Here is a 24395-nt window from a genome sequence, read left to right on the forward strand (position 1 = left end):
GCCCCGTTTCCTGCCATTAACCCCTTCAATGCAGCGATTCAATGCAATCGCTACATCAAAGTGGTTTGTATGCAATCGGCAGCCTTGCCATGCGATGGCAAGGCTGGCGACTGCTACTATGGCAACAGGATGCCTAACAATGGCTTCCTATCTGCCATTACGTTAGCCGATTAGGCCCCGCCCGGAGGCGGAGCCTGATCGGCTTGCTGTCAGTGAACAACTGACCGTTCTAAAACATTGCACTACATAGGTAGTGCAATGTATTAGAACATCAAACAAACAGTTGGACCTTCAAGTCCCCTAGTGGGACTAAAGAAAAGTGTAAAAAAAGTAAAAATAAGTTGTAAAAAATACAATAAAAGTTTCAAATAATAACACAAAACACAATCGGCCTTTTTCCCTTATCAAGTCATTTATTATTGAAAAAAATAATAAAGCCATACATATTTGCTATCGTTGCGACCGTAACGACCTTAACTATAAAAATATTATGTTATTTATTCCGCACAGTGAACGCCGTTAAAAAAAAACTAAAAAATACTGACATAATTGCTATTTTTTGGTCACTTTGTCTTCCAAAAATTGAAATAAAAAGTGATTAAAAAGTCGCATGTACCTAAAAATGGTACCTATAAAAACTATAACTCGTCTCGCTAAAAACATGCCCTCATACAGCTCCGTCAACTAAAAATGTAAAACCGTTATGGCTCTCACAACTTGGCGACAGAAAAAATCCATTCTCTTTGCAAAAGTTATTTTATTGTGCAAAAAGTTGTAAAACATAAAAAGTGCTATAAATTAGGTATTACCGGAATTGTACTGACCCGCAGAATAAAGGTAACATGTAGTTTATAACGCATGGTGAACGCTGTATAAAAAAAACTAAAAAAATATGCCAGAATTGCTGTTTTTTGGTCACCTTGCCTCCCAAAAAAAAAAGGATAACAAGTGATCAAAAAGTTGCATGTACCCCAAAATGGTACCAATAAAAACTACAGTTCGTCCCACAACAAACCAGCCCTCATACCACTACGTATATGAAAAAATAAAATTAGTCAAGGCACCAATAAGCCAGGAAATAAAAATATGCAGTTGTGCCGGCCCTAGGGGAACGTTTCTTCTGTTTCAAGTGGCGAATTATCAAGGCCCCTAAAATTAGGGAACCAGGAAGGGGAGGGCCCAAACATATCTGCTGGAAGTGAGGGCGCCCGTATTATACCAGGACAACACTTTCCCAGCAAAATTCCCCAAACTTCAAAGGTGCCGAGTGTGGACCAAAAGGGGAATAAGTAAAGACCATTTATTAGTGCGCCACACGGCCTGTGCAGAAAGGATTGTGTCACAGCATAACACACATCTATGGATTATTTTATTGTTTTTTTTTACCCTACTATACCACCTGACTATGCCCCTTATATACTCCGCCCGCCTTACATGTACCCCCACATTATAAACGGAAACACTAGTAAGACTCAAAACAAAACTACTACAAGCAAAATCCACGCTCCAAAAGCCAAATGGTGCTACCTCACTTCTGAACCCTACAGTGTGCCCAAACAGCAGTTTACTTCCACATATATGGCATCGTCATACCCGGGAGAACCCTTTTATCAATTTTTGGGGTGTGTGTCTCCAGTGGCACAAGCTGGGCGCCACATATTGGCATATCTATTGAAAAACCGTTTTCACTCTGCAACATCGAGTGCACACCAATTTCTGCCAATCACCTGTGGGGTTAATATGCTCACTACACCCCTAGGTGAATACCTTGAGGGGTGTAGTTTCCAAAATGGGGTCACTTCTGGGGGGTTTCCACTGTTTTGGTCCCACAGGGACTTTGCAAATGTGACATATCGCCCAGAAACCAATCCAGCAAAATCTGTACTCCAAAAGCCGAATGGCGCTCCTTCCCTTCTGAGCCCTACTCTGTGCCCAAACAGCAGTTTATGACCACATATGTAGTATTGCCGTACACAGGAGAAGTTGCTTTACAAGTGTTGGGGTGCTTTTTTTCATTTATTTGTTGAGAATATGAAACATTTTCAGCTAAAACTACGTCTTATTGAAGAAAAAGGATTTTTTTTATCTTCACTGCCCAATTCGAATAAAATCTATGAAACCCCTGTGGGTTCAAAATGCTCACTACACCCCTAGATGGATTCTTCAAGGGGTGTAGTTTCCTAAATGGAGTAACTTTTTGGGTGTTTTCACTGTTTTGGTCCCTTAGGGGCTTTGCAAATGCGACGTGGTCTCCGCAAACCATTCCTGCTAAATTTGAGCTCCAAAAGACAAATGGCGCTCTTTCCCTTCTAAGCTCCGCCGTGTGTCCAAACAGCCGTTTATGACCACATGCGGGGTATTGTTTTACTCGGGAGAAATTGCTTTACAAGAGTAGTGGTGCATTTTGTCCTTTTAGTCCTTGTGGAAATTAGAAAAAATTAGCTAAACCTACATTTTCTTTGAAAGAATGTAGATTTTAATTTTCACGGCCTACCTCCAATAATTTCTGCAATAAACCTGCGGGGTCAAAATGCTAACTATACCCCTAGATAATTTCCTCAAGGGGTATAGTTTCCAAAATGGGGTCACTTTTGGGGGATTTCCACTGTTTTGGCGCCGCAAGAGCCTTTCAGACCCGACATGGTGCCTAAAATATTTTCTAATAAAAAGGAGGCCCCAAAATCCTCTAGGTGCTCCTTTGTTTCTGAGGCCTGTGCTTCAGTCAATAAGTGCACTAGGGCCACATGTGGGGTATTTCTAAAACCTGCAGAATCTGGGCAATAGATATTGAGTTGCGTTTCTCTGGTAAAACTTTCTGTGTTAAAAAAAAAATAGATATAAAATGAATTTCTGCAAAAAAAAAAATAAATTTAAAATTTTCACATCTACTTTGCCTTAATTCCTGTGAAACATCTAAAGGGTTAAGAAACCTTCTAAATGCTGTTTTGAATACTTTGGTGAAGTTTTTAAAATGGGGTGACTTATCGAGGGTTTCTAATATATAAGGCCCTAAAATCCACTTCACCACTGAACTGGCCCCTGTAAAAATAGCCTTTTTGAAATTTTCTTGAAAATGTGAGAAATTGCTGCTAAAGTTCTAAGCCTTGTGATGTCATAGAAAAATAAAAGAATGTTCACAAAACGATGCCAATCTAAAGTAGACATATGGGTGATGTTAATTAGCAACAATTTTGTGTGGTATTACTATCTGTCTTACAAGCAGACACATATAAATTTAGAAAAATTCTAATATTTGCAATTTTTCGCAAAATTTTGGTGTTTTTCACAATTAAATACTTAATGTATCGAGCAAATTTTGCCAGTAAAATAAGGTCCAATGTGTCACGAGAAAACAATCTCAGAATCGCTTGGATAGGTAAAAGCATTCCGGAGTTATTACCACATAAAGTGACACATGTCAGATTTGAAAAAACAGGCTGTGTCCTTAAGGCCAAAACAGGCTCAGTCCTTAAAAGGGGTTAAGTCCTCCCTGTGCAAATCTTCAGTTGGGCAGAAGAAAATGTTCTGTCGGTTTCCGCAGTCCACTTAAACAGCTCAGCCGACTTCCTGAGCCGGAAGAAAATAGACCCAGGAGAAAGGTCCCTAAACAAGGACGTTTTCCAGGCCCTAACCCAAAGATGGGGTTATATAAAAACTACAACCGGTCCCGCAAAAACAAGCCCTTACCCATCTTTTTTGATGGAAAAATAAAAAAGTTATGGTTCTCAGAATACGGTGACAGAAAATAAATAAATATTTTTAAAAAAAAAGTGATTTTATTGTGCAAATGCTGCAAAACTTTAAAAAACTTTATACATTTAGTATCGCCATAATAGTATCGACCAGCAGAATAAAGTAAAATGGTTATTTATAGCCTACCGTAAACACTGTTAAAAAATAATAGAAAACATTGGTAGAAATGCTGTTCTTGGTCACCTTGCTTGCCAAAAAATGGAATAAAAAGTAATCAAAAAAATTGTGTGTACCCCAAAATGGTATCAATGAAAACTACAGATTGTCCCGCAACAAATAAGCGAATGTGGAGTTATTTATCCAAACAAATAATTTATTTATAGCCAGTGACAGTGTGACGTTTCGGTCAATACCATGACCTTTTCTCTATTGGATCGGGTTGGGCCCCTACTTATGCACCCACGCCATTATCTAGTGCTATCCGAGCCTTGTTACTAGCAACAAATAAGCCCTCACACAGCTTCGGTGGAGAAAAAATAAAAACGTTCTGGCTCAGAATATGACAACACAAATTGTGCAGAGCATTTCAAAAGCAGATAAGATTGGGCACCATTTATCAGTGCGACACTGGCCACACATATGCGGGTTATTATTTATTCACTGAATTATTATACCCTCTTATGCCCTGATGTACTCCGCACAGATTACATTTGCCACCACATTGTAAACTCAAATACCAGTAAAACCCCAAACAGAACAACTGCCAAACAAAATCTGCGCTCCAAATGGTGCTCCCTCCATTCTGAACCCTACAGCGTGCCTAAACAGCTGTTTACCTCCACATATATGGCATTGTCTCCTGACGAACCGGTCCCAGGCTAAACGCGCGTCGAGGTGCTCTTTTTTTCTGTGCCACATCTAGGCTGATGTCCATCTCCTTTCACCATGTCTATAGGTATGCTTTATTCTCCCTGGTGATTTGCCTTTTCCCTATTTGATAGCTTTCCTTATAGGGCTGTATATATATGTATATGTGTATATATATATATATATATATATATATATATATATATATATATATATATATATACTTGCCTATAGTCACAATTTTTGCTTGGGCTGTGTATTTATGCTGTTTTTCATACAGCTGCACATGTCCTTTATATTCCATGGTGTCTATGTGTATTTGGCATCATTCTCTCTAGATAGGTTATTCTGTATACCCTCAGGTATTATTACACCTATACCACTCTGATGCTGTTCTTGGAATCTGACTTATTTTACCATTGTCAATATTTCTGTTATCACGTATCGTTATTCATTATGTACCAATAAAGATTTATATATTTTATGAAGATACGTGTCAGTTATACATTCATAGGTATAAATATCCAAAGGATATGTCATAAATGTCAGATTCAGGTCCCACCTCTGTGACCCGCAACTATCTCTAGAACGGGGCCCCCTACACCCCGTTCTAGCTTTCTGTTCTCTCCCGGCCACTTGATTACATGTGTACTTACTGAAACAGCATAACTCGCTCGCTGAGCTACGCTGTTTCCGTAACTCCCATAGAACTGAACAATAGTTACGGAAACAGCGCAGCTCGCATGCTACGCTGCTTCTGTAACTGCCATTCACTACTATGGGAGTTAGGGAAACAGGGTAGTTGCGCTGTTTCAGTGACTCCACATGTAACCAAGTAGCCGCTGGTTCAAGTCCCCTAGGGGAACTAATAAAATGTGTAAGAAAAAAAACCTGTTAGATAAATTTTCAGGAGTGTAAAAAAAAAAATATTAAAAGTTCAAAAAAAAACCTGTTCCCATTTTTCACCAAGCACAATGTAAAAAATAAAATAATTTGGTATCCCTGTGTCCCTAAAAGTCAGATCTATTACAATATACCATTATTTAACTCGCACGGTGAGTTAGTCCTGAAATTAAAAATTTAAGACCGCAAAATAGTTTTTGGGTCACCTTAGTGCTTAAAATATGAAATAAAGTGATCAAAAAAATTGTATGTACCAAAAAATGGTGCCAATAAAACTACAGCTCGTCCCGCAAAAAATAAGCTCTCACACCGCTCAATCGATGGGAAAAAAAAACAAAATGTTGTGAAATAGAATAAATTAAAATGTGGTGAAATAGAATAAATTATTTTTTAACAAATACATTTTTTCATATTTTCTGTTGTCTAAAACCTGGGTGCGTCTTATGGTCAGGTGCGTCTTATAGTCTAAAAAATACGGTATTTGGTTTAGGTGGCGCATTCTGGGCACAACATACTGTGCACTTAAATGGCATAACAGTGAAAAATTGCAATTTTCACTTTGCTCCACCGGCTGCGCATTAATTTATAATGAAAAAAAACACCTGTGGGGTCAAAATGCTCACTACACCCCTTAAAATGCCTTAAGGGGTGTGGTTTCCAAAATAGAGGTCCCTACTTGGGGGTTTGTTTTACTATTTGAACTCCGAGCCCTTCAATTGTGGGCCATTTCTGTAAAAATCGCCAAAATAGACCTCAAATGTGCATGGTGCTCTTCACTTCTGAGCCCTGTTATATATGTCCTGGGCAAATGATAAATGCCTTGAGGGGTATAGTTTCTAAAATGGGGTCACTTCTTGGGGGCTTCCACTGTACTCTGGTACCTCAGGGTTTTGCAAATGCAACATGGCGCCCAAAAACCAAGCCAGCAAAATCTGGATGCCAAATAACGCTCCTGCCTTCCTGAGCCCTGCCATGTGTCCAAACTGCAGCTTTTTTTTACCACTATGGAGTATTGCCGTAATTGGGAGAAATTGCTTTTTAAATGTCGGGGTGCTTTTTCTCCTTTAACCCTTGTAGAAATGAAAAATGTCAACATTTTAGTGGAAAAAATGTTGATATTCATTTTCATGGCCTAATTCCCCAAAAAATCTGTGGGATCTAAATGCTCACCATACCCCTCGAAAAATTCTTTGAGGGCTTTAGTTTCCTAAATGAGATTATTTTTGGGGGGTTTCCACTATTTTGGTGGCTTTGCAAATGCGACATGACATCCGAAAAGAATTACTTCAAAACTTGAGCTCCGAAAGCCAAATTGTGCTTCTTCCCTTCTGAGCCCTGCCGTGTCTCCAAACCACAGTTTATTACCACATGTGGGGTATTGCTGCAATCGCGAGAAATTGCTTTTCAAATGTTGGGTGCTTTTTCTCCTTTTTTCTTTGTAAAAATTTTGAATTTCCACGTTTTATCAGAAAAATTTATTTTTAAATTTCACAGCATAATTCCGCTAAATTCAGCAAAAATAAAATGTGGGGTCAAAATGCCCACGATACCCCTCGATAAATTCCTTGAGGGGTATAGTTTGCCAAATGGGGTCACTTTTGGGTGGTTTCCACTGATTTGGTCCCGCAGGGGCTTTGCAAATGTGACATGGCGCCGCAAACCATTCCAGCAAAATTTGAGCTACAAAAGCCAAATGGTGCTGCTTCCGTTCTATGTCCTGCCGTGGGTCTAAACAGCAGTTTATAACCACATATGTGGTATTGCCGTGCTCAGAAGAGTTCACATTACAAATGTTGGGGTGCTTTTTTCTCCTTTATCTATTGTGAAAATTTAAAAATCTGAGCTAAAACCATATTTTATTAGAAAAAACTTCGATTTTCATTTTCACCGCCTAATTCCACTAAATTCAGCAAAAAAACCTGTGGGGTCAAAATGCTCACTATACTCCTTGATAAATTCCTTCAGGGTTGTAGTTTCCCAAATGGGGTCACTTTTAGGGGGTTTCCACTGTTTTGGTCCCGCAGGAGCTTTGCAAATGTGACATGGCACCTGAAAACCATTCCAGCAAAACTTGAACTCCTAAAGCAAAATGGTGCTCCTTACCTTCTGAGCCCTGCCGTGAGTCCAAACAAAAGTTTATCACCACATATGGGGTATTGCTGTAATCGGTAGCAATTGCTTTTCAAATGTTGGGGTGCCTATTTCTCCTTTATGCTTTGTAAATATTGAAGATTTCTACATTTTATTGGAAAAAAAATGTGATTTTTATTTTTATATCCTAATTAAACTAAATTCATCAAAAAAAACTGTGGGCTTAAAATGCTCACTATACCCCTTGATAAATTCCTTGAGGGGTGTAGTTTGCCAAATGGTGTCTATTTGGGGGGGTTCTACTGTTTTGACACCACAAAACCTCTTCAAAGCTGACATGGTGCCTAAAATATATTCTAATAAAATGGAGGCCCCAAAATCCACTAGGTGCTCCTTTGCTTCTGAGGCCTGTGTTTCAGTACATTAGCACCTTAGGGCCACATGTGGGATATTTCTAAAAACTGCAGAACCTGGGAAATAAATATGGAGTTGCGTTTCTGTGTTACCGAAAGAACTGAATTAAAAATTATTTTCTGCAAAATAAAATTAATTTGTAAATTTCACCTCTACATTGCTTTAATTCCTGTGAAACACCAAAACTTTCTAAATGCTGTTCCGAATACTTTGACAGTTGCAGTTTTGAAAATGGGGTATTTTATAGGGGCTTTCTAATATATAAGCCCCTCAAAGCCACTTCAGAACTGAACTAGTCCATTAAAGAGGCTCTGTCACCACATTATAAGTGGCCTATCTTGTACATGATGTGATCGGCGCTGTAATGTAGATTACAGCAGTGTTTTTTTTATTTAGAAAAACAATCATTTTTGACGGAGTTATGACCTATATTAGCTTAAAAGTCTCGCTGTCATCCACGGCGAGATCTCGCTGTGCTGTGTTGTAAATCACACAGACGATTCAGAAGTGGTCAGGAGAATGAATACACGTCACGTCCTGGCTGGAGGTAATGTATATTCATTGTCATGACACATGAGTAGCGTTATAGTGTGTTTATGTGACTGCAAATAGCTATATAGATATATCGCTATCTGCAGTGTAAATTAATGGAGAGAACTGTATGACGCGGATTGGTCAGCGTCATACACTCCTCTGTACAACGCCCACTTGGTCATATAGTAAAACACGCCCAGTTGTCCATTGAGAAAGTCATTAGCATAAAGCTAATATAGGTCATAACTCAGTCAAAAATTATCATTTTTCTAAATAAAAAAACACTGCTGTAATCTACATTACAGCGCCGAGCATATTATGTACAAGATAGGGCACTTCTTATGTGGTGACAGAGCCTCTTTAAAAAATAGCCTTTTGAAATTTTCTTGAAAATGTGTGAAATTGCTACTAAAGTTCTAAGCCCTGTAACGTCCCGGAAAAATAAAAGAATGTTCAAAAAAAATGGCAACATGAGGCTTCGTTCACATTTGTGCCAGTGCTTCGTTCCGAGAGGACGTTGGCGCTTTCCGTCGGAATGGATGCCTGACTGACACCATGGGTTTCCGTTTCCATCACCATTGATTTCAATGGTGACGGGTCCGGTGCTAATGGTTTCCGTTTGTTTCTGTGCAAGGGTTCCGTCGTTTTGCTGGAATCATTAGCGTAGTCAACGTCAGTCAGGGTCCCGTTCCGACGGAAAGCTCCATCGGAACGGGACCCTGGCGCAGATGTGAACAAAGCTGAAAGTAGATATATGGGATATGTGAACTAGTAACTATTTTGTGTGGTATAACTGTCTGTTTTACAAGTAGATATATTTAAATTTAGAAAAATGCTAATTTTTGCACATTTTCTTTACATTTTGGTATTTTTCACAAATAAACACTGAATGTATCGACCACATTTTACCACTAACTTAACCCCTTCCCCCTGCTTGCATTCTGGGCCCTAATGTCCAAGCCATTTTTTACATTTTTCCATTGTCACATTCGAAGAGCTATAACTTTTTTATTTTTGCGTCGGCACAGCTGTATAAGGTCTTGTTTTTTGCGGGACGACTTCCAGTTTTTATTGGTACCATTTGAGAGTAGATGCGACTTTTTGATCACTTTTTATCAATTTTTTTTAAAATCAGGATTAACAGAAAACAGCAATTTTTCCATTGTTTTTTATTTTATTTTTTACGGCGTTCACAGTGCGGGTTAAATAATATAACAGCTTTATAGTCGGGGTCGTTACGGACGCGGCGATACCAAATATGTGTAACTTTTTTGCTTTATTGTAGTTTTTTTTTAATAGTAAAGCATTTTGTAAGGGGAAAAAGTGGGTTTTTCATTTTATTTTTTTTTCACTTTTTTTTTAAATTAACTTTATTAAACTTTTTTTACTTTTATACTAGTCCCACTAGGGGACTTCACTATCCTCCGATCGCTATTATAATACACTGCAATACTTTTGTATTGCAGTGTATTACTGCCTGTCCGTTTAAAACGGACAGGCATCTGCTAGGTCATGCCTGCGGCATGATCTAGCAGGCATTCGCTCCAGGCAGACCTGGGAGCCTTTATTAGACCCCCGGCTGCCATAGAAGACACTGACACCCGGCGATTTTATCGCCGGGTGTCGGTGGGATGAGAGGGAGCTCCCTCCCTCTCTCCAAAACCACTCCGATGCGGTGCACGCTATTGTGCACCGCATCTGAAGGGTTAAACGGGTGAGATCGATACTAATATCGATCTCACCCGGCAGAGCAGGGACGCCCTCAGCTGCCTCTAGCAGCTGAGAGCAGGGAGATTTGACGGCTCCCTGCTCTGTTTACTTTATTCTACAGCAGTGCCGTGGAATGGCGGCGCTGTAGAATAAAGCCCATTAATGACCGCCGTGAAAAGGCTAATCGGCGGTCATTAAGGGGTTAAAGTACAATGTATCACGAGAAAACAATTTCAGAATCTCTTGAAAAAATAAAAGCATTTCGACGTTATTATCACATAAAGTGACACGTGTCAGATTTGAAAAAAATGGCCTGGTCCATTAGGCGAAAACAGGCTGTATACTTAACCCCTTAAGGACGCAGCCTAGTTTTGGCCTTAAAGAGGCTCTGTCACCAGATTTTGCAGCCCCTATCTGCTATTGCAGCAGATTAGCGCTGCAATGTAGATTACAGTAACGTTTTTATTTTTAAAAAAACGAGCATTTTTGGCCAAGTTATGACCATTTTCGTATTTATGCAAATGAGGCTTGCAAAAGTACAGCTGGGCGTGTTGAAAAGTAAAAGTACAACTGGGCGTGTATTATGTGCGTACATCGGGGCGTGTTTACTACTTTTACTAGCTGGGCGTTCTGATGAGAAGTATCATCCACTTCTCTTCAGAACGCCCAGCTTCTGGCAGTGCAGATCTGTGACGTCACTCACAGGTCGTGCATCGTGTCGGCACCAGAGGCTACAGTTGATTCTGCAGCAGCATCAGCATTTGCAGGTAAGTAGCTACATCGACTTACCTGCAAACGCCGATGCTGCTGCAGAATCATCTGTAGCCTCTGGTGCCGACACGATGCAGGACCTGTGAGTGACGTCACAGCGTGATCTCTGGAGAACACGGCTGTGTCTGCACTGCCAGAAGCTGGGCGTTGTGAAGAGAAGTGGATGACACTTCTATACACAACGCCCAGCTAGTAAAAGTAGTAAACACGCCCCGATGTACGCACATAATACACGCCCAGTTGTACTTTTACTTTTCAACACGCCCAGCTGTACTTTTGCAAGCCTCATTTGCATAAATACGAAAATGGTCATAACTTGGCCAAAAATGCTTGTTTTTTAAAAATAAAAACGTTACTGTAATCTACATTGCAGCGCCTATCTGCTGCAATAGCAGATAGGGGTTGCAAAATCTGGTGACAGAGCCTCTTTAAGGCTCAGAGCCCATTTTTCAAATCTGACATATTTCACTTTATGTGGTAATAACGTCGGAATGCTTAAACCTACCCAAGCGATTCTGAGATTGTTTTCTCGTGACACATTGGGCTTCATGTTCGTGGTAAAATTTGGTTGATATATTCAGTGTTTATTGGTGAAAAATTGCAAAATTTAGAGAAAATTTTGAAAAAATTGCATTTTTCAGAATTGAAATGCATCTGCTTGTAAAACAGACGGTTATACCACCCAAAATAGTTACTAGTTCACATTTCCCATATGTCTACTTTAGATTGGCATCGATTTTTGAACATTATTTTATTTTTCTTGGACGTTACAAGGCTTAGAACATAAACAACAATTTCTCATATTTTTAAGAAAATTTCAAAAGCCTTTTTTTTAAGGTACCTCTTGAGTTCTGAAGTGGCTTTGTGGGGCCTATGTATTAGAAACCCTGATAAAACACCCCATTTTAAAAACTAGACCCCTCAAAGTATTCAAAACAGCATTTAGAAAGTTTTTTTAACCCTTCAGGCATTTCACAGGAATTAAAGCAAAGTGGAGGTGAAATTTGCAAATTTCATTTTTCTTGCTGAATTTCAATTTTATTCATTTTTTTTTCTGTAACACAGAAGGTTTTACCAGAGAAACACTACTAAATATGTATTGTCCAGATTCTGCAGTTTTTAGAAATGTCCCACATGTGGCCCTACTGCGCTCGTGGACTAAAACACAAGCCCTAGAAGCAAAGAAGCACCTAGTGCATTTTGAGGCCTCTTTTTTATTAGAATATATTTTAGGCAGCATGCCAGGTTTGAAGAGGTGTTGAGGTGGCAAAACAGTAGGAATCCCCCATTTTGGAAACTACACCCCTCAAGGAATTCATTTATGGTTGTTGTTAGCATTTTGACCACACAGTTTTTACACAGCACCTATTTCAATTGGGCTGTGACATTAAAAAAATTTAATTTTTTCCAATAAGATGTAATTTTTTTTCAAAATTTCTTATTTTTACAGGGAACAAAATACTCAATTTTGTTGCCCAATTTCTCCTGAGTGCAGCAATACCCCATTTGTGGTGATAAACTGCCGTTTGGGCCCATGGGAGGGCTCAGAAGGGAAGGAGCGCTGTGTGTTCTTTAGAGTGCAGATTTTGCTGGATTGGTTTTCGGGTGCCATGTCGCATTTGCAGAGCCTCAGAGGTATCAAAGCAATGGAAACCCACCAGAAGTGACCCCATTTTGGAAACTACACCCCTCAAGGAATTCATTTATGGGTAATGTGACCATTTAGACCCCATAGTTTCTTCACAGAACTTATTTGAATTGGGCTGGGAATGAAAACAAAATTATTATTTTCAAATAATATGTAGTTTTGGCTGAAAATTTCTTATTTTCACAAGAAACAAAATACCGCATTCTGTTGCGCACTTTGTTCTGAGTGCCGCAATACCCCATTTGTTGTGATAAACTGCCGTTTGTGCCCATGGGATGGCTCAGAAGGAAAGGACCACCATTTGGCCTACTGGGGATTTTCTAGTGCGAAGTCATATATGCAGAAGCACCTGAGGTACCAGTACAGTTGATACCCGCAAGAAGTGACCCCGTTTTAATAACTACACCCTTAAGGCATTCATCTAGAGGTGTAGTGAGCAGTTTGACCAGAGACCTACACCCCATAAACTGTAATGTGGGTTCTCCCGGGTATGGCAATACCCTACATGTGGCTGTTATCAGCTGCCTGGACACACAGCAGGGCTCAGAGGGGAAAGACGAGGGGGGATAAGCTGTGCGGAGTGCATCAGGGTAAGTAAAATTGGGGTAAATTATAAACCAAGGGATGTATGATAAATTTTACAACTGACTTTCATACAGAGCTCTGGTTATTCGGGACACGTGTCACATTGATATATTGTGTCATCCCTTATCGCCCTCTTATAGCAGACTTTGCACCTCTTTTGACTTTTTCCCTTCTTGCCAGTTTGGGGAACTTCTCCTGGAAAGTGTTGCCGCCTTGGTACGATGCGTGTGGCCCCGCTTCCAGAAGTACTGGGTGCCCCCCCTTCTTTGTCCCTAAAGATTAGGTTCTTGATAATCACCTCTTCAAATTCCAGGAAAGTTCCCGTCTGGCCTGCACATCGACGTAGCACGGACACATTGTACAATGCCATCTGTATGATGTGCCCGGCCAGCTTCTTATACCACACCGCATGGCGCTGCAGGGCTTCAGGATTTGATCTTACAAGTCCATCCCTCCCATGTACCTATTGTAGTCCAGGATGCAGCCTGGTTTGGGGGTGGCCTTCCCTTCATATAGCCTAAACCTGTAGGTATACCCGGATGCACTCTCGCAGCTTATACATCTTCACGCCATACCTTGCCCTCTTACCCGGCAGGTACTCGCGGAATTGAACCCTCCCTTTAAAATGTACCAAGGACTCATCAATAGAAATACACTTCTCGGGGGTGTATGCTTGGGAAAACCGGGCACTGGAACGGTCTAATAGGGGTCTCCGTTTATACAAACGGTCAAAACTGTGGTCATCTCGGGGTGGGCACGGCTCATTATCAGTATAATGCAAGAAGCAAAGTATTGCCTCATTGATTTATTTTTTTAGGTTCCAGTTCAGTTCTGAAGTTGCTTTGAGGGGCCCATATATTAGAAAGCCCTATCAAATACCCCATTTTAGAAACTAGACCCCTCAAAGTATTCACAACAGCATTTAGAAAGTTTATGAACCCTTTAGGTGTTTCACAGAAATTTAGAGCAAAGTAGAGGTGAAATTTAAATTTATTTTTTTTGTCAGAAAATCCTCTTCATACCATTTTTTTTTATAACACAAAAGGTTTCACCAGAGAAACGCAACTTAGTACTTATTGACCAGATTCTGTAGTTTTGAGAAATATCCCACATGTGGCCCTAGTGCGGTAATGGACTGAAGCACCGGCCTCCGAAGCAAAGGAGCACCTAGAGGATTTTGAGGCCTCTTTTTTATTAGGCACCATGTCCGGTTTGAAGAGGTCTTGTGGTGCCAAAACATTGGGAACCCCCCAAAAGTGACCCCAATTTGGAAACTACACCCCTTGAGGAATCCATTGTAGTTTTCTTGGGGTGCATGCGACTTTTTGATCAGTTTTTATTCTATTTTTAGGTGGCGTGGTGACTAATAAACAGCAATCCTACTACTGTTTTTTTTATTCTTTTTTTTTTACTGCGTGCACCGTGTGCTATAAATGACATATTCACTTTATTCTGCGGGGCGATACGATTACGGCGATACCAGATGTTAATAGTTTTTTTTCATGTCTTATGGCGTTTGCACAATAAAATACGTTTTGTAAACAATCATTCACTTTTTGTGTTACCTTATTCTAAGAGCCATAAAGTTTTTATTTTTCAATCAATAAAGCCGTGCGAGGACTTATTTTTTGCGTAACGAACTGTAGTTTCGATCAGTACCATTTTTCGGTACATGCGACTTTTTGATCTCTTTTTATTCAATTTTTTTGGTAGGTGAAGTGACCAAACAATTGTGATTGTGGTTCGGTTTATTATTATTTTCTTTTACGGCGTTCACCGTGCGGGATAAATAACGAAATAATTTTGTAGTTCAGGCCGTTACGGACGCGGCGATACCAATTATGTATAGTTTATTTGTTTATATATTTTTATTAATAATAAATGACTGATAAGGGAAAAAGGGGGATTTTTACTTTTAATACTTTTAAAACTTTTATTTTCTTATTTTTACACATCTTTTTTCAACTTTTTTTTTACTGTATTACTTTGTCCCACTAGGGGACTTGAGGGCAGGAGGCCTTGATCGCAATTCTAATACACTGCACTACATGCGTAGTGCAGTGTATTAGAACTGTCAGCTACTCACTGACAGCAAGCATAGTGGGTCCTGACGTTGTCAGGACCCACTAGGCTTCCGTCTATGGCATAGCCGGACGCCATTGTTTGGTGTCCGGTTGCCATAGTCACCATCGCCGGCCGCTATCGCGTAGCAGGCCGGCGATGGCAGCTTAACCCCTAAAAATCCGCGATCTCTATAGAACGCGGCTTTTAAGGGGTTAATCAGCGGGGACACCGCGATCGGTCCCCGCTGTAGGAGCTGTGACAGCTGCTGAACAAGACAGCAGCTGTCACAGCTCCTGTATGTGTTGGAAGGACGGCCGAAACGGCTTTACTCCCGAGACGTACTATTAGGTCATGGAGCGCGAACGATACAGCTGCCATGACCTAATAGTACGTCCAGGAGCGGGAAGGGGTTAAAGAGGCTCTGTCACCACATTATAAGTGCCCTATCTCCTACATAATCTGATCGGCGCTGTAATGTAAATAACAGTGGATTTTATTTAGAAAAACGATAATTTTTTAGCAAGTTATGAGCAATTTTAGATTTATGCTAATTAGTTTCTTAATAGACAACTGGGCGTTTTTTACCTTTTTATCAAGTGGGCGTTTTAAAGAGAAGTGTATGACGCTGACCAATCAGCGTCATACACTTCTCTCCATTCATACTCAGCACAGAGTGATCTCGCGAGATCACGCTGTGCTGTCACATACTCCCACATTAACTTTACTGAAGTGTCTTGATAGCGAATAGACATCACCTCCAGCCAGGATGCGATGTCTATTCACACTCCCGACACTTCGGTAAAGTTTGTGTGGAACTTAATCACAGCATAGCGCGATCTTGCGAGATCACGCTATGAATGACAGCACAGCGTCATCTCGCTGTGCTGTGTGAGTCCCACAAAAACTTTACCGAAGTGTCGGGAGTAGGGATGTCACGATATCAGAATTTGGACTTCGATACTAATACTTCGTGTAGTATTGCGATTTCGATACGAAATCGATACTTTGCCAACAGTAATAAAAAATGTTCTTCCATTTTGTGATGTGAGGCGCGACGTGTGATGAATTTTGAATGTGCCTCACATTAATAGTAATTAACCCCAAAATTTTTCTCAGTCATAATGGGTTAATGTGTAAGCTACATGATGGGGTTAATTACTATTAATGTGAGGCACATGGAGGTTACATTTATCACACCTCGGTGCCTTACATTAATAAGTGAAAGAAAGCAAGCAGTTCTTCTTTTATTTTTTTACAGCATACACATCATAAATGACGCAAAAACATTGTCGTGCAAGTTATTACGACTGCGCCAAAACCCAATATGTGTATATTTTATGTATTGAGACTTATTTTAATGTTTATTGTAAAAAAGGTGTATGTGTATTTTTTTAATTTAATATTACTATATGTTTTTACTTAAACATGGCCCTCAATCACGTCACAGGGATTCCTGTGATGCGATCCAAGGGGCATCCCCCCTTCTCATTTCCTCTTAAATGCTGCAGTCAGCTTTGATCGCAGCATTCAGGGGAATAACGGCGGAGATGAGAGGTTTCTCTGATCTCTGCCGTTATAGAGCCGGGCTGCGGCTGTGTAATACAGCCATTGCCCTGCTCCTGACAATAAGTGCGTGCGCGGTCAGCATGAGGTGATGCGGCCGGCGCTTCACTAATAAGCAGCGGCACAGGCACTGAAGACAGAACATGGGGGTATTTTGCAGTGTGCCCGCCATTTTCCCCTTTCCTCAGTGCCACCGCCGCTCATTAGTGCGGCGCCGGCCGCATCGCATTATCCTGACCACGCGCACCCTTGTCATGACTCCGGAGCGGGGCAATGGCTGTATTACACAGCCGTAGCCCTGATCCCATACATTCATGTGTTACTATACTTAGCTGTGCGGCCGCACAACTAAATATCGAAATACATGAAATAACGGTATCGAACCGTTTGGGGATGCACGGTATCGAAACAGTATCGAAGCTTCGATGCATCGTGCATCCCTTGTTGGGAGTGTGAATAGACATCGCATTCTGGCTGGAGGTGATGTCCATTCACTCTCAAGACACTTCAGTAAAGTTAATGTGGGTGTATGTGACAGCACAGCATGATCTTGTGAGATCTGTGCTGTGTATGAATGGAGAGAAGTGTATGATGCTGATTGGTCAGCGTCATACACTTCTGTTTACAACAACCACTTGGTAAAAAGGTAAAAAAACGCCCAGTTGTCTATTAAGAAACTAATTAGCATAAATCTAAAATTGCTCATAACTTGCTCAAAAATGATAATTTTTCTAAATAAAAAACACTGCTGTAATCTACATTACAGCGCCAATCATATTATGTAGGAGATAGGGCAATTATAATGTGGTGACAGAGCCTCTTTAACCCCTTAAGGATGCAGCCTAGTTTGGGACTTAAGGCTCAGAGCCCATTTTTCAAATCTGACATATTTCACTTTGTGGTAACGTCGGAATGCTTAAACCTATCCAAGCGATTCTGAGATTGTTTATTGGTAAAAAATTGCAACATTTAGAGAAAATGTATAAAAAAAATAGAATTTTTCAGAATTTAAATGCATCTGCTTGTAAAACAGATGGTTATACCACCCAAACTAGTTACTAGTTCACATTTCACATATGTTTACTTTAGATTGGCATCGTTTTTTGAACATTCTTTTATTTTTCTTTGACGTTACAAGGCTTAGAACATAAACAGCAATTTCTCATATTTTTAAGAAAATTTCAAAAGCCTTTTTTTTTTAAGGTGTTCAGGTCCGAAGTGGCTTTGAGGCCCCTATGTATTAGAAACCCCCATAAAAACACCCCATTTTAAAAACTAGACCCCTCAAAGTATTCAAAACAGCATTTAGAAAGTTTTTTAACCCTTTAGGCATTTCACAGAAATTAAAGCAAAGTAGAGGTTAAATTTGCAAATTAAATTTTTCTTGCTGAATTTCAATTGTATTCAATTTTTTTCTGTAGCACAGAAGGTTTTACCAGAGAAACACTACTAAATATGTATTGTCTAGATTCTGCAGTTTTTAGAAATGTCCCATATGTGTCTCTAGTGTGCTCGTGGACTGAAACACAAGCCCCAGAAACAAAGAAGGACCTAGTACATTTTGAGGCCACTTTTTTATTAGAATATATTTTAGGCAGCATGCCAGGTTTGAAGAGGTGTTGAGGTGGCAAAACAGTAGGAATCCCCCAAAAGTGACCCCATTTCGGAAACTACACCCCTCAAGAAATTCTTTTATGGTTGTTGTTACCATTTTGACCCAACAGTTTTTACACAGCACGTATTTGAATTGGGCTGTGAAATTAAAAAAATTGCAATTTTTCCAATAAGATGTCATTTTTCATCAAAATGTCTTATTTTCACAAGAAATAAAATACTCCATTTTGTTGCCCAATTTGTCCTGAGTGCAGCAATACCCCATTTGTGGTGATAAACTGCAGTTTGGGCCCATGGGAGGGCTCAGAAAGAAAGGAGCGCTATTTGTTCTTTGGCGTCCAGATTTTGCTGGATTGGTTTTCGGGTGCCATGTCGCATTTACAGAGCCCCAGAGATATCAAAGCAATGGAAACCCACCAGAAGTGACCCCATTTTGGAAACTACACCCCTCAAGGATTTATGGGTAATGGGACCATTTGGACCCCATAGTTTCTTCACAGAACTTATTTGAATTGGGCTGGGAATTTAAAAAAAATGTTTTTTCCAATAATATGTAGTTTTGGCTGAAAAGTTCTTATTTTCACAAGAAATAAAATACCCCATTTTGTTGCCCAATTTGTCCTGAGTGCATCAATACCCCATTTGTGGTGATAAACTGCAGTTTGGGCCCATGGGAGGGCTCAGAAGGAAAGGACCACCATTTGGCCTACTGGGGATTTTCTGGTGCGAAGTCATGTATGCAGAAGCCCCTGAGGTACCAGTACAGTTGAAACCCCCAAGATGTGACCCCGTTTTAAAAACTACACCCTTAAGGCATTCATCTAGAAGTGTAGTGAGCATTTTGACCGGAGACATACACCCCATAAACTGTAATGTGGGTTCTCCAGGGTATGGCAATACCGTCAATGTGGCTGTTATCAGCTGCCTGGGCAAACAGCAGGGCTCAGAAGGGAAAGGCGAGGGGGGATAAGCTGTGCGGAGTGCATCAGGGTAAGTAAAACTGGGGTAGATTAAAAATCAAGGGATGTATGATACATTTTAAAACACTCTTTCATACAGAGCCCTGGTTTTTCGGGACACGGGTCACATTAATATATTGTGTCCTCCCTTATCCCCCTATTATAGCAGACTTTGTACCTCTTTTGACTTTTTCCCTTCTTGCCAGTTTGGGGAGCTTCTCCTGGAAAGTGTTGCCCTGGTACGATGTGTGTGGCCTCGCTTCCAGAAGGGGGGCTTCTTGGTCCCTAAAAATGAGTTTCTTGATAACCACCTCTTGAAATTCCAGGAAAGTTCCCCTCTGGCCTGTACATCGATGTAGCACGTACGCATTGTACAATGCCATCTGTATGATGTGCACGGCCAGCTTCTTATACCACACCCTCGTTTTCCGCATGGCGCTGTAGGGTTTCAGGACTTGATCTGACAAGTCCACCCCTCCCATGTACCTATTGTAGTCCAGGATGCAGTCTGGTTTGGGGGTCTCTGTACTGGTACCTCGTACTGGTACATGGGTACTGGTGTGGCCATGTAGTGTTGTCAATACAAGGACATCTCTCTTGTCCTTGTACTTGACACACAATATGTTGCTGCTAGATTGTGCCCTGGTCTCACCCCTTCTTGTTTGCCCAAGCAGAGTCTTAGGGAGGTCTCTCAGATTTCTTCTAGCAATGCCGCAGTACTTCTGGAAGCCAGGCAATTGAAGAGTGGGAAGCTAGTATAAAAATTATCCAGGTAGAGGTGTTAACCCTGGTCCAGCAGTGGGGGCACCAAATCCCACACATTTTTTGCATTAACTCCCAGTAAGGGGGGGTATTCTGGGGTCTGAATACTGGTGTCCTTCCCTTTTATATATCCTAAATTTGTAGGTTTACCCTGATGCACTCTCGCACAGCTTATACATCTTCACACCATACCTTGCCCTCTTACCAGGCAGGTACTGGCGGAATTGAAGCCTCCCTTTAAAATGTACCAAGGACTCCTCAATAGAAATACACTTCTTGGGGGTGTATGCTTGGGAAAACCGGGCACTGAAACGGTCTAATAGGGGTCTCCGTTTATACAAACGGTCAAAACTGGGGTCATATCGGAGTGGGCGCTGCTCATTAGGAGAAGTGAAGTATTGCCACATTTTTATTTTTTTTTAGGTTCCAGTTCAGTTCTGAAGTTGCTTTGAGGGGCCTATATATATTAGACACCCCTATGAAACACACCATTTTAGAAACTAGACCCCTCAAAGTGTTCACAACAGCATATAGAAAGTTTATTAACCCTTTAGGTGTTTCACAGGAATTTAGAGCAAAGTAGAGGTGAAATTTACATATTTATTTATTTTTGTCAGAAAATCCTTTTTATAACATTTTTTTCTATAACACAAAAGATTTTACCAGAGAAACGCAACTTAATATTTATTGCCCAGATTCTGCAGTTTTGAGAAATATCCCACATGTGGCCCTAGTGCGGTAATGGACTGAAGCACCGGCCTTCGAAGCAAAGGATCACCTAGTGGATTTTGAGGCCTCTTTTTTTTTATTAGGCACCATGTCCGGTTTGAAGAGGTCTTGTGGTGCCAAAACAGTGGAAACACCCCAAAAGTGACCCCATTTTGGAAACTAGACCCCTTGAGGAATTCATTGTAGTTTTTATGGGGTGCATGCAGCTTTTTGATCCGTTTTTATTCTATTTTTAAGTGGCGTGGTGACTAAAAAACCGCAATTCTGCTATTGTTTTTTTATTCTATTTATTTTATAGCGTTCACCGTGCGCTATAAATAACATATTCACTTTATTCTGCGGGGCGATACGATTACGTCGATACCAGATGTTTATAGTTTTTTTTATGTTTTATGGTGTTTGCACAATAAAAATACTTGTAAAAAATCAATTACTTTTTGTGTTACCATGGTCTAAGAGCCAGAACTTTTTTATTTTTCCATCAAGAAAGCCGTGCGAGGACTTATTTTTTGCGTAACGAACTGTAGTTTCAAACATTAGCATTTTTAGGTACATGCGACTTTTTGATCTCTTTTTATTCCATTTTTTGGGAGGTGAAGTGACCAAACAATTGTGATTTTGGTACGGTTTATTATGATTTTCTTTTACGGCGTTCACCGTGCGGGATAAATAACGAAATAATTTTGTAGTTCAGGCTGTTACGGACGCGGCGATACCAATTATGTATAGTTTATTTGTTTATATATTTTTATTAATGATAAAGGACTGATAAGGGAAAAAGGGGGATTTTTACTTTTATTACTTTTAAAACTTTTATTTTCTTATTTTTACACATCTTTTTTTTACTTTATTACTTTGTCCCACTAGGGGACTTGAGGGCAGGAGGCCCTGATTGCTATTCTAATACACTGCACTACATGCGTAGTGCAGTGTATTAGAGCTGTCAGCTACTCACTGACAGCAAGCATAGTGGGTCCTGACTTTCTCAGGACCCACTAGGCTTCCGTCGATGGCATAGCCAGACGCCATTGCCATAGTCACCATCGCCGACCGCTATCGTGTAGCAGGCCGGCGATGGTAGCTTAACCCCTAAAAAGCCGCGATCACTATTGAACGGTCCCCGCTGTAGGAGCTGCGGCCACTGCTGTACGAGACAGCAGCTGTCACAGCTCCTGTATGTAATAAAAAATAGATATTGGGATGCACTCCTCAATCTATTAGCGTGGTGCTAGTAAGGTAGGGACGAGAATCCCACAATATTGGAAATATATAACCCCAGTACACACACAGGTACACAAGAGATCCTGGGGTTATATATTTCCACAGCTCCTGTATATGTCGGGAAGACGGTCGAAACGGCCGTTACTCCCGTGACGTACTATTAGGTCATGGAGCGCAAACTATACAGCTAACATGACCTAATAGTACGTCCAGGAGCGGGAAGGGGTTAAGGAGTTAGAAAAGAATCCTGCATTGTCTACAAAAAAAAACGACAAAAATTAGGTCGCTAGCCCAACAAATAAAAAAGTTTTAGCCATTTAACTAACTCGTGCTAAAAATGGCTAAACAGTGCCTGGTCCTAAAGGCTCAAAATAAGTTATGTAAGTTAAACTAGTTAAAGAGGCTCTGTCACCATATTCTCAAATCCCTATCTCCTATTGCATGTGATCGGCGCTGCAATGTAGATAACAGTAAAGTTTTTTTTGTTTTTTTTAAAAACGATCATTTTTGGCCAAGTTATGAGCAATTTTATATTTATGTAAATGAGCCTTTCTAATGGACAACTGGGCGTGTTTTCTCTTATTTCCAACTGGGCGTGTATTGTGTTTTTAGCAACTGGGCGTGTTTACTTCTTTCACTGCACAATCTCACTGTGCTGTGGATCATGCTGGGCTGGAACAATGAGAAGTGTATGACGCTGATTGATCACTGATTGGTCAGCGTCATACACTCCTCTGTACAACACCCAGTTGGTAAAAAGTAAAAACACGCCCAGTTGTCCATTGAGAAACTCATTAGCATAAATCTAAACTAGCTCATAACTTGCTCAAAAATGATCGTTTTTCTAAATAAAAACCACTGCTGTTATCTACATTACAGCGCCAATCAGATTATGTAGGAGATAGAGCATTTATAATCTGGTGACAGAGCCTCTTTAACTTCCTGAATAGCAGAATAGCAATGTCTCACCGCTTCTGGCATGTTTTGTTTTTTGTTTGTTTTTTGCTGCAGTCTGAATGTATTGTGTTTTAGACTATACATTTTTATCTAAATTACTGCATACACTACAAATACGAGTTTCTTGTTTATTTTTTTATTTTTCTGCTTGTGATGTATTGTGTGAGATGGCATTAGTTTTCTCTTGGTGTTAGTTTTGTGTTTATTTTCATGCAACATTATTTCGTTCCATTAATTATGCGTTTATGCTTGTAAAACATTGCTTTACATAGCTATTTGTCAATAACTTCCACAGAAAAACCTGGCAGCCTGTAGGAAAGCTTACGATGCCTTCCTCATGTGTTTCCCACTTTCTCATATCTATTGGAGGAAGTATACAGACATAGAGGAGCGTCTTGGCAGTTCTGAAGAGGCTGAAAAGGTATGTGTGTCACAAGTCGGGGAGTTATTTGTATTCTTATTGTGCAAAGGTGAATTCCATTTGTTGGTCTACCTCAGAGGCACAGATTACGTTTAGTAAATCTTTTGTGAAATATAAGCTATTTGACAATTTAATGATTTCCATGAGCTTCTTTCATTATTCCCATTTAAAGGCGCAACCAAATATTGGTAGTAGAGCAAATAAGATGACATATACTTAATTGCCACTTTATCATGTACACCTTTCTAATATTGGGGGTACGGTCCTTCCATTAATTTCCCTCAGAACAGACTTCATTTTTCATAGCGTGGATTTAGCAGGTTGTTCCATATTGACATAACATCACATAGTTAATTAAGGCTTCATTCACATCAGCATCGAGGCTCCATTCAGGTGTTCCGTCTGAGCTTTCCGTCAGAACAGAACCCTGACTGAAACAAACGCATAACCATAGGTTTCCGTTTGCATCATCATTGATTTCAATGGTGACGGATCCGGTGCAAATGGTCTTCGTTGTGCAGGGGTTACGTTGGTTTGACAGACTGAATAGCGTAGTCGACTACGGTATTGCTTCCGTCAAAATTACGGAACACTTGCACAACGGAGACAAAGGGAAAACATTTGCGCCAGTCAGGGTTCCTTTCTGACGGAAAGCTTCGTCGGAACGGGACCCCGGCACAGATGGGAACGAAGTCTAAGATGTGTCCTATGTGACAAACAAAAGTTCCTCACATAAATGCATCTCCACTACTACAAGCCAGAATGAAGTAACTTATGCTAAAAAAAATTAGCCATACCATCTGCATAGTGTAGAAATTGAAGGTTTTTTTTTTACACAAATTGAGGACTTGGTCACGCAATTTTTTTTTTTAGTTTTTTTTCCCCGTTG

The 24395-nt window shown here is 40.3% G+C and overlaps 1 protein-coding gene across 1 annotated transcript in view; it reads left to right on the forward strand.

Annotated features, from left to right (window-relative positions):
* LOC142660565 (pre-mRNA-processing factor 39-like) overlaps positions 1-24395 on the forward strand; it is an 88793-nt gene that overhangs the window by 17957 nt on the left and 46441 nt on the right. The window contains exon 3 of the mRNA XM_075837188.1: positions 23381-23506. Within this exon, the coding sequence (XP_075693303.1) occupies positions 23381-23506 (126 nt within the window). The remainder of the gene's footprint in view (positions 1-23380; positions 23507-24395) is intronic.

Source organism: Rhinoderma darwinii, chromosome 9 (genome assembly GCF_050947455.1).
Source record: "Rhinoderma darwinii isolate aRhiDar2 chromosome 9, aRhiDar2.hap1, whole genome shotgun sequence".
In the NCBI taxonomy this organism is placed as follows: Eukaryota; Metazoa; Chordata; class Amphibia; order Anura; family Rhinodermatidae; genus Rhinoderma; species Rhinoderma darwinii.